The following is a 10,267-nucleotide window of genomic DNA, read 5'->3' as shown; positions in this document are numbered from 1 at the left end:
GCAGTTTGAGGGTGGTCTACGATGTCGAGCGGCGTAAAAGGCACAGGTGTTTCAGGACGGTGCCGCAAGATAAAGCGGGACCCCCCACTTAGCAGTCCATGCTGCGCTGTCTTTTTGTTTTTCACTTTGTTTAGCATGATTTGTTCTGTTAACAGGATAAAACTTTGCCACAGAAGGTGGATAGGGGAATACCACTCAGCTTCTTCAGTTTCAGTTTTCAAATCAACATACGCATCTGAAAAAGAATATACCTGACTTTCCCATTACTTTGTTACTGGTTTATTTGACTTCTGTGACTCAGAGATTAATTTATAGACAGACAGGAAAGTGTGTATGTATCTGTAAAATGGCTCATAGAAACCAGTTAATTAGGTAAATGTGTATATGCATGTGTAGCCTTGCTTGTATACTTATACATGCAGTGTAACCATTCCTGGCTTTCCCACACTACATGTTAATTGTTTTGACTGTATCCTTGCCCTTTAGGTTATGTGATTACATTTTTGTAATCTAACAAAAGAAGCTACAATTTAACAATTACAGCTGTAAAAACACACAGTGGTGTTAATATAACTCAATTCCATAGATCCGAATGCCTCAGAAGACTGCTGCTGTTCAGTCTTATAGCTTTCTCCTCCCAAAGGCAGGGCGCAAGTATGCTTCTGTTTGTTTGTCTGTCTGTTTATATTGAGTATCGAGTAATAATAATGTGTTATTGAGTAATATATCATATGAAAGGGCATTAAAAGAACAGACTTCAAAGTTTTTCAGGGATGCCCTACGGCGCTACAATCACACCATAAAGTGTTACAAACTCAAACACTACATGAATATATCTTATCTCGGTTTTTTACAGCTTATAGAAGCCAAAGATTTCAGCCATGTCTGCTCCAATCATGAGGGTAAAGAAAATAATTAAATACACAGTTTTAGTATCTAAGGTCATAGGTCAAAGGTCAGACATGAGAGTGCTGTTATAAAAGCAGCTGATGACAACATGTTGTAAAAAAAAAAATCATTAAACATTGAACTTTACATATAGTCCATGGCATTTGGGGGGAGTTGCGCTCTCTTGTTTAGACTTGAGTCTCACTCTATAAAGTCTCTGAGCCACATCATTTTTTTATCAAGTCAAGTCTCAGGTTGCACTAAAGTTACTAAAATTAAAATAAAAACAAGACTTTTGAAAAAAAAAAAAAAAAAAGAAGTTTAATCATTTTGTTAACTTGGAAAACGAACTAAAATAAAATGAAAATATAGAGGGAGTATCTCAACTGAGTTACCTAAATGTTTCCTCTGGCATATTATATCTAAATAAAATGCTACTCAAAAACACTAAAACTAAATAAAAACGAAACTACAACTAAACATTTCCAACCAAAAGGAAAGCTACACTAAAACAAGCAAACCCAATGCCTGTTCTACAGTGTCTATCTTCAGGGCAGTTGTTTGAATTGCTATAAGCTGTTTTTGTCTCAAGGGTCAACAAAGACACGGAAATCAATGTACTGAAGGCTATGCAACTTTATACTGTTTTTTTAAGATGAGGATTTATGTTATGTTGCGTGTGGATACAAAACTGTGTGTAGGGATTGAACCAGTGTTACCGAGAAAGAAAAAACACACAATAGAGCTCAGTGATGGGCTGGCCTCCCCACAGTCTGGACTGCAACACTGCATTGATAAGTATTGACTTTCAAGCTTGTTAGAATTATGCAAACTCTGTTTTTGCCTCATATACTTTATTTCTGCGTACTTTTGCACTATTTCTGCAGTTTACATTACATTAGGTACACTGTAAAAATAACTGCACAATAACCTTTTTGTTGCCGGCAGTTTTCCGTAATTTAACAGTAGTACTTGTTACACTGTATGCCATTTTTAAGAAAGCAAGTGACGCCAGCAGCTTTGCTGTGCAGCATCAGCTGTTAATGTTGCACTCCTGCCGGCCTGGAATCCCCATAATTCAATATGCAATTATTGTCGATTTTTATACATTTACTATCTGCTTGTCATTGACATTCCAATACCACAACAGTGTATTGTAAGTTGCTTGTTGTGTCTACCAAGAAAAACCTAGCTACGTCAAGATATTTGCAACAAAAGTATGAAATAACAAAAGCTGAATAACTGACGTTTTACACACACAGACACACACACTGTAACATATATGGATTGAGCAGACGTAAAAGTAAAAGAAAACACGCTTCTTCTGTATCACCCATAGTTTCTTACCTCTTATGTTTCTTATGTTAGCGCAGTGTCTTAACCTATATGCGCTCTTGTACGTTTAGATGAATGTCACTTACATACCTTGTTTGCTCTACACCCTTGATATAGCCTACTTGTCTTCATGTGGTTTACAAAAGGTGGGTTGGTGGGTGGCCATCTTGTCTGAGATGCAATGCATCCACAGAGGATTCCTTAAATCTGCTGGATATTTGGTCACTTACATAACTCCCACGTAGTTACATCTCATTACTTCCAACAAACAGCCGATTCATATAGAGAGAGGGTCCTGTCCCCCAGAGTCTGCTCTGAATGCCCACAGTGTTATGTATTCCAGATGAATCATGATTCTCACACCGGGGCTTTATTCAGCCAAAAACTGTGTGCTGCTAGCAGCAATCTTTGGGATAAGGCAAGTTACATGTGACAGACATTTGTGAAATAACTGCTATACAATCTGCAAAGCTGAGTCATAATAATTTTAAATTACCGGTAAATAGATAAGATTTATTTGATTGTTTTAAACAATTCAGCAATTCAGTTGCCGTGTTCAACAATTCAGTGTGTTGTTGAGACAAACTAAATGAAGTCATTTTGAATCAACTCTTGAATCAACAGTGGATTTTCAGCTATAAGAAGCAAACATGTGCTTTCTTTGTGCAAGCAAATAAAACAGAGTAACTTGTCATGTTAGATACAGAAACCAGTGTAAAATACCATGCCTTTTTGTAAGTCCAATACAAATATTTTTCATGGTGGTTGAGAGAGTGGGACCATAAGATTTGGTAAAGGGCGTGGGGGTGGGGGGATTTTCCTTAAGTAGGAGCAGACTTTATCACTCTCCTCCTTTCTAGTGGTGGTCCTTCTTCTCACCTCTTTCCTCTCAGGTTAGTTGAAGAAGTTCTGTGTCCACTCTTCCAATTAGATGGAGGGAGAAAGTCAAAGAAAGAGATAAAGAAAGAACCAAGTCATTATTCAAGTAAGTGCAACTTTTTATTCCCCTTTTTTGTGAAAACTGCATTGGAATAACTAGCATCCTACTTTCAGGTGTGTTTGTGTGGATGGGTTTTTAATCTTATTGTTTATTTGTAGAGTATAATGTTATAATTTTCTGTGTCTTAATGAGTAGAAAGGGTTTTGGTGTTGATTCTTTCCTTGTTTTATTTACAGTGAAAAGGATTTATAAATAGTAGTTTTTGTGAGTGCAGTGGAAAAACAATTTAAAAAAAACCCATTATTGCTAAATTTTTCCTTTTAGTTTTAATCATGGAATCAAAATGAATTCTATCAGTTTTAGAAATAAAGAAGACTTATTAATTCAACCAGCACTGAAGCCCATTTAAAAGCAAGGCTGGACGTATTTTCTTTTGTGGTTTTATGAGTTGTGGGTGACGAGCTTTATGTAACCGTCTGTATAGTGAAAGACATACTGTGTCCCACAGTTCTTACAGTAAAGCTCTGTTACCTGGCCACATAGTCTCAGTGGCACACTCTGAGTTTCCCACTCAGGTCAGCTTTTCCTTCCTGCTCAGTGTCCAGTGACTTAGACCTTACTTGGTTTGAACAGCAGTCACTTTACGACTGAACACTTGGAACACTTCTGAATATCTGGATGCATGTCTGTGTCAATTTTTACAGCAGCTTTATTGTAAAAAGCACATAACAGAGGTTTGGACATGTTTTCCAGTTATGAGTATTTAGGTATATAGCATATTTATAGTATATATAAGTGGCAAAGCTCAAAGGAAATACTTAAAAGGTCATTTAAATAAATCTGCTTAGTTAGCTCTAAAGGTCAGCTCACAGCATACAGCTTCTGCATTAACACTTTAACACCTAGTGTATCATATCTGATATTTTATTTTTGAGAGTTCTCCATCATATGCGTATTTTCCTCTCTGGAAAAACTTGAAACAATTGAAAAATAGATTTTTAAGCAATAGACTACAAAAAACAAACAACAAAAACAATTAGAATTTTTCAGTAAGTTTGTTTTTCAGGAAAAAAAATCTAAATGTTTTTTGAAACTGAATAGAAAAAGTAAGTACTTAGAAGCCAGAAATGTCTTGTCAGTTAACCACTTTTTAAATTGCTGCCAGTCTCTGATTAGCCAGTTCTACTGAGGAGCTTTAAGTGTGAATGGAAGCTCTGTGAATGTGATGCTGGTCAGTCCTGTAAAAGATATATGTATGCTCATTAAAGTCCTACTTGGAACTCAAAAATCAGCTATAAAATGGCCTACGTTAGTGTTTCCTGCATTCAACTCTGCCATAATTCAGCTCTTTCTTTATTTCTGTCTTCATTTCCAGGTGAGACCTGGCAAAGAAAAAAGCAAAATATAGAAGAAGGAATTCATAGATTTACAGTAACGTAAATTCAGTTCCACTGAAGCAACAGCTTCTCTGACCACAGTTGCTGGATCAAAATGTTATTTACTCTAGGACTACTCCTCCTTCTCACCCCATTTCCCTCTATTCAAACCACAACCAATGAGAAGAGAGACTCCACAGGAAGTGATGTGACCAAAGCCAGTGCAGCATTTACCCGTTCAAAACCAAAAACCACTGCTCTCCCTGACAAACAGACCAACCAGCTCACCCTTAAGCCAAATGCCATCAATCAGACAGTTTTACCCACTCCAGCTACCAAGCAAAAATCTCCAACAGCCAATGTTACACTGACCACCAAAGGCAGGCACAGCCCAACAGTAATTCAAACCACTCCGTCAGTGGTAAAGGCTACTACACCCAGAAGCACCCTCTCAAACAAAGACAAGCACACAGTCCCAGTTAACCAGACTAAGTCCCCTAAGTCAGCCTCAGGTGGTGAAGTAAAAGGAAGCAAAGACAAGCATTACCCCACTGGAATTCTAAATGTTCAGCCAACACCCACAAAGACTGCTTCATCCAGCGGTGCTAAACCCACCAAACACAAACTTCAGCCCTCTGGCAATCAGACTATTCTAATTAGGTCTCCTTCAACTGATCATGGGAATACTGCCAAAGACAGGCCTGCCACCACCGTAGTTCAAAATACTCAGTCAACATTTATAAAGTCCACTGCTGCCACAAAAAACAAGCCCGCACCATCTGTCAATCAAACTGTTGTTGCTAGGTCCCCCACCATCAATGACGTGAAGTCCAAGGGCAAGCCTTCTCCCACAAAAGTTCCAACTGTGTTGCCACTGGAGACTCCAGCAAAGACAACTGACAAAGAAAAGGTCACAACCTCTGCCAATGACACAGTTTTAATCAAAGAATCCAGCAAAGACAAGCCTGCCTCTTCGCAGCCCATCAAAGTGATTATCAGTGAGGGCTGCGACTCAAGCAACACCAAGGAGCAGGAGCTGAAGCTGAAACCTGGTGCTCCACTCGTCATGACTCATAAGATCAGCTTGTTGCCTGGTGGCTGCAGTGGAGAGTGTGAGGCTGAAATGGCCGAACTGAAAGGGCGTGTGGCTCGGCTCGAAAGAGAGATGTCCTTTCTCAAAGATAAATGTATCATTTTCTTATGATTTATTCACCATATTTTATCATTTTAAACACTATTCAGTATAGACAGGATTAAACATTCCTTGTTCTGTTTGTTTCTGCCCAGGTCCGTGCTCTGCAAACTGTCCAAATGACTGTGGCGACAATGGGAAATGTGAGAAGGGTAAATGTATCTGCCACAAAGGATTCATGGGTCTAGACTGCAGTAAGTGTGCACAAGGAGCCGAGTGTAGCAAAAGTAAGTTATGTTTGCACTAAAATGAGAAAAAATAAATATTTTTATGTAACCTTTGAATGATGCAGCCTCTCCCTGGGCTTTTCAGAAGCTAGCAAAGGGAGCACCATCCAGCCAACAGTGGAGACTGTAATCCTGCAGGTGAAAAAAGGAAAGGACAGCATGCAGGAGAAAAATACCAAAGCAGAACAAACACTTTTCCAGAAGAATGTGTCTGAGACTGACACTACACCTAAAGAAGCCACTAATGCCAAAGGAGCTGTTGATAAAACACAAGTGAAAGAAGACACCGCTGTGAAGAAAACAACTACTAAAGGTTCTTCAAATCCTGAAAACACCAGTCGCCCAACTGTTGACAAAAGTCTCCCGAAACAAGAGGAAAACAAGAAGGAGGTAACCCGAAAAGGCAAAACAACACCCTCAGCCTCAGAAACCAACATTAAAGATGGGACTGGCAGCAGAACATTTTCAACGTCCGACCATCTGAAAGATGAACCACAAAATAATGCAACACAAAGCAATGTGAAGAAGGTTTCTAAAACTGACACAACCATCTCCAAGGGCACAGGGACAACCAAAACCAAAACAGACAAGGACATTTTGGAGCAGTCCACGAAGGGTGAAAAGAATGTATCTCAGTCATCCGGCCATAAACCAAATAAGACAGGTAAATTAGACACTTTAATTTTGCAGACTGTGGACAAAAAAACTGACAAGACTGGGAAAGGAACACAAATAAATCTGGATGTATTGAATCGAACCATTGGAGCTGCATCAGATAAGACTAAATCTCATCATGACAAAACAACTCACCATGACTCAGGGATCAGCATCAAGAGGACCGGAGGATCTGGATTAGGATCTGTGAAGGCTGTAAACATATCTTCCCACAGCTTCACAGTCACATGGTTAGCACCCCAAGGGATGTTTAAGAACTTCACTGTGATCAGAAGAGAGCCACAGACAGAAGGAGACGAAGATGGTTACGAGGACTTTGAGGAGGAAGCTCTTCCAGGACAAAAGCCCTCTGCAGCTAGGAACGCAACGGAAGTCTTAGTACAGAGTGAGCGCACCAACACAACTGCCTCCTCCAGGAAAGCTGATGGATCAAAAGTTAAAGCTGACACCAAGAGGATCTCGATGGTGGTCCCGGGTAATGTGCGCTCTGTGGAGTTCAGTAATTTGCGGGCAAACACGCGCTATGTCCTGCATATATATGGTACAGCAGCACAGAGAAGATCAAAGATTCACAGAGTAACTGCAACCACAGGTAATAACAGCAGGAAAACGTTTATGTATAAGTCCATCAATATCTAAGCAAATGATACACTATGTTGTACTTTTTTCTCTTGCTAGGTCCTGAGCCAGCCACAGAGATGGTTTTCAGTAATGTCACAGAGGCTTCTCTCAATGTTTCCTGGTCCAAACCAAAGACAACGTTCACAGGCTTCAGGGTCACATACACCAACATTTTAACAGGTCTGTTAAGTACTGCTCATATTGTTTATCTCAGACCAGAGTTATCCAGCATAAAACACTTAATTAATGCCAGCTCAACCCAAGTGAAGGTTAATGTCAGTTTATTAGGAAATGTTCTTAGTGTCTCATTGTGGTGCTTGTTGTCGTCCTGACAGGGGAGAACCGCTTGGTGACAGTGGGCTCTAAGCAGTCTTATGTTGTTCTGTCCAAGCTGTCTGCTGGGTCTTCCTACATAATCACTGTAACTACGACACAAGGCCAATTCCAGAGTGATCCACTCACATCCGTCATCACCACAGGTACAATCTTAGACAAGTTTACTATTATAAAAGGCTACTGTCTTTGTCTTGGAGTGCAAAAATAAAACATAAACACTGTGGATAATATCCGAACTGCAGTGCCCGCCCCTCCAACGCATCTTCAAGTTGTCAATGTGACAGACACCAGAGCTGTGCTGCAGTGGACTCCCAGTCTAGGGAAAGTAGACCGCTTCGTCATCAGCTACGAGTCCTCTAAGAGTGAGTGTGGCCACACTGACATAATGACTAATGAATAAGTGCTTGCGACTAAGCGGAATGCTCTTATTGCCACAGCTCCTAATGTGACAGTGACCGTGACCTTGTCAGGAAACTCAGTGGAGCACCAGCTGAGAGGCCTGCAGAAAGGCACCCTCTACAGGGTCAAAGTGCTGAGCCAGAAGGACAGTCTGCAGAGTATGGCCATCTCAACAACATTTACTACTGCAAATGGTGAGCAAAAGGGTGGGAAAATGAAGTAAAATCATAATCTTAAACAAGAGAGAATAAAATAATCCTTCATGGATGAGCAACCTAGAGAGTATGTTTAGTTTTAAGTGAGTAAACTTAAAAAAAGAAAAAAGAAAAACTGCCAAGGGGCTTCTTGTGTCTCTCAGTGGTCAAAGCCAGTGAAGTTGGGGCTCGAAGTGCAGTCATAGCTTGGAGAGCCACCCCTGCCGTTTATCACAGCTACAAAGTGCTCTATCAGGTGGCCGGAGAGGAGACAAAGGTCAGTTGCAATTTTTGATCTTTGGTATACAATAATTAAAGAGAGACCCGACTTTTACAGAATTTCAAAGCTCTGTGTGTGTTACTGTGTTTATATTAGGAGGTGATTCTGGAGCCCACCATCACAGAGTACAAGTTGACTGGGCTTTTGCCCATGTCCCGCTATTTTGTTGTGGTGCAAGGCGAGAGAGATGGACACTATACATCTGTTGTCACCACAGAATTCATCACAGGTATGCATTTTACGTGTTGCAATGTAATCCCATCTTGTGATTACTCTAAAAACTAATTTTCTTTTATCTGTTAGGAAAACTGCGCTTCCCTTTCCCTACCGAGTGCTCTCAGGAGCTGCTGAATGGAGCTCTGCACTCAGGAGAGTTGGACATCTACCCTCAAGGACGAGAGGGGCGAGCAGTTAGAGTCTACTGTGACATGGAGACTGATGGAGGCGGCTGGACAGTAAGACAAACTGCAGTCACTTGAATAAAAGTCAAAAATAGACTTTTATTTGGGTTTTAGACAGCAGTCTCTGTGTTTTGCAGGTGTTCCAGAGGAGGATGAATGGAAAAACAGATTTTTTCAGAACATGGAGTGAATACAAAGCTGGCTTTGGAAACCTGAGTGAAGAATTCTGGCTTGGTACAGTATAAAGCCAAGCTTCTAATCACTTTATCTGATTCAAAGTGTTTTCTTTTGTTTTCACTACATCTGCTTAAACAGCATCTTTTCTCCCAACTCCCACCAGGAAATGAGCTCCTGCACAACCTGACTAATGTTGGCCCTGTGAGTCTGAGAGTGGATATGCGATCAGGAAACCATACCGTCTACGCTCACTACACGAACTTCTCTGTCGATTCAGAGACGAGGCACTATACGCTCACCGTGTCTGGCTACACCGGAACAGCAGGTCCAGTTTCAAAAACTGCATTAAAACAAAACAAGTGCAGTTATACCTGACAATTTGGATCTCAATATCAATGCACTTTTCTGACAGGTGACTCTATGAGGTACCATAACGGTCGTCCATTCTCAACCCGAGACAAGAACCCTGATCCCATGGGGATCCACTGTGCCAAGGCCTACATGGGAGGCTGGTGGTATAAAAACTGTTACAAGGTCAACCTCAATGGTCTTTATGGCATCAACAGTAACAATCAGGTACGACTAATCTCTGCTGATTTCTAAACGTTTTTATCTTTTAAAGCACACTGGCCAAAGATAGATTTTCTTTTTCTGTTTCTGCTCTAGGGAATAGTCTGGATAGACTGGAAAGGTAAAGACTCCTCCATTCCCTTCACTGAGATGAAGTTCAGACCCTCCAGGTTCTCCCCTGCAACTCATGGGTAAGGATGGACCAGCCTCCATGAAAACTCTGCATCTGACAGAAAATTAAAGCTCCAGAAATTTTCGAGAACCTTGGATCTCACGGTTTCTGTGTCTCTGTCCGAATAAAATAACCTATAGTTGTTTTGATAGCTGCAGCTGTCAGTTCATTTGATTCAATGTGCAAGTAATTTTCTGATCTGTTTTTATAGCAGACGTAACAACTAATTTTATTGTAACTTTTGAATTCTGTTCTACTGTTCTGCCTGACTCATTCATTTCAATACAAATGTGTTTTGTGCCCCAAAATTGTATGCCACCCCACTACTACTGTAATTAAACATGCACTGTTTCACTCCATTGGAATAAATGTGGCTAACCTTGGTCTCGTGAGTTTTTATTTCCTGAAAGCAATTTACAATTTCTCACCTCCCTGCGTTCGTCGTGTTACAAGATTGAGAAACACAGGCTTGACAGATTGTAAT

At 40.4% G+C, this 10,267-nt stretch overlaps 1 protein-coding gene across 1 annotated transcript; it reads left to right on the top strand.

Moving 5' to 3' along the window:
- Positions 1 to 4,654: 4,654 nt before the first annotated feature.
- tnxba (tenascin XBa) lies at positions 4,655 to 10,152 on the top strand. The gene is made up of 14 exons (XM_085472677.1): positions 4,655 to 5,726; positions 5,827 to 5,958; positions 6,044 to 7,225; positions 7,312 to 7,434; positions 7,590 to 7,733; positions 7,833 to 7,952; positions 8,028 to 8,183; positions 8,348 to 8,460; positions 8,560 to 8,692; positions 8,767 to 8,918; positions 9,002 to 9,098; positions 9,205 to 9,366; positions 9,454 to 9,617; positions 9,708 to 10,152. Exons 1-14 carry the CDS (start codon positions 4,655 to 4,657, stop codon positions 9,804 to 9,806), a joined length of 3,849 nt encoding a protein of 1,282 aa, XP_085328803.1. The 3' UTR covers positions 9,807 to 10,152.
- The last annotated feature ends 115 nt before the right edge of the window (positions 10,153 to 10,267 follow it).

Source organism: Copadichromis virginalis, linkage group LG11, assembly GCF_057382275.1.
Source record: "Copadichromis virginalis isolate Kocher_CV1m ecotype Utaka linkage group LG11, C_Virginalis_male_GT1.1, whole genome shotgun sequence".
In the NCBI taxonomy this organism is placed as follows: domain Eukaryota; kingdom Metazoa; phylum Chordata; class Actinopteri; order Cichliformes; family Cichlidae; genus Copadichromis; species Copadichromis virginalis.
This window is presented reverse-complemented; position numbering and strand designations above follow the sequence as displayed.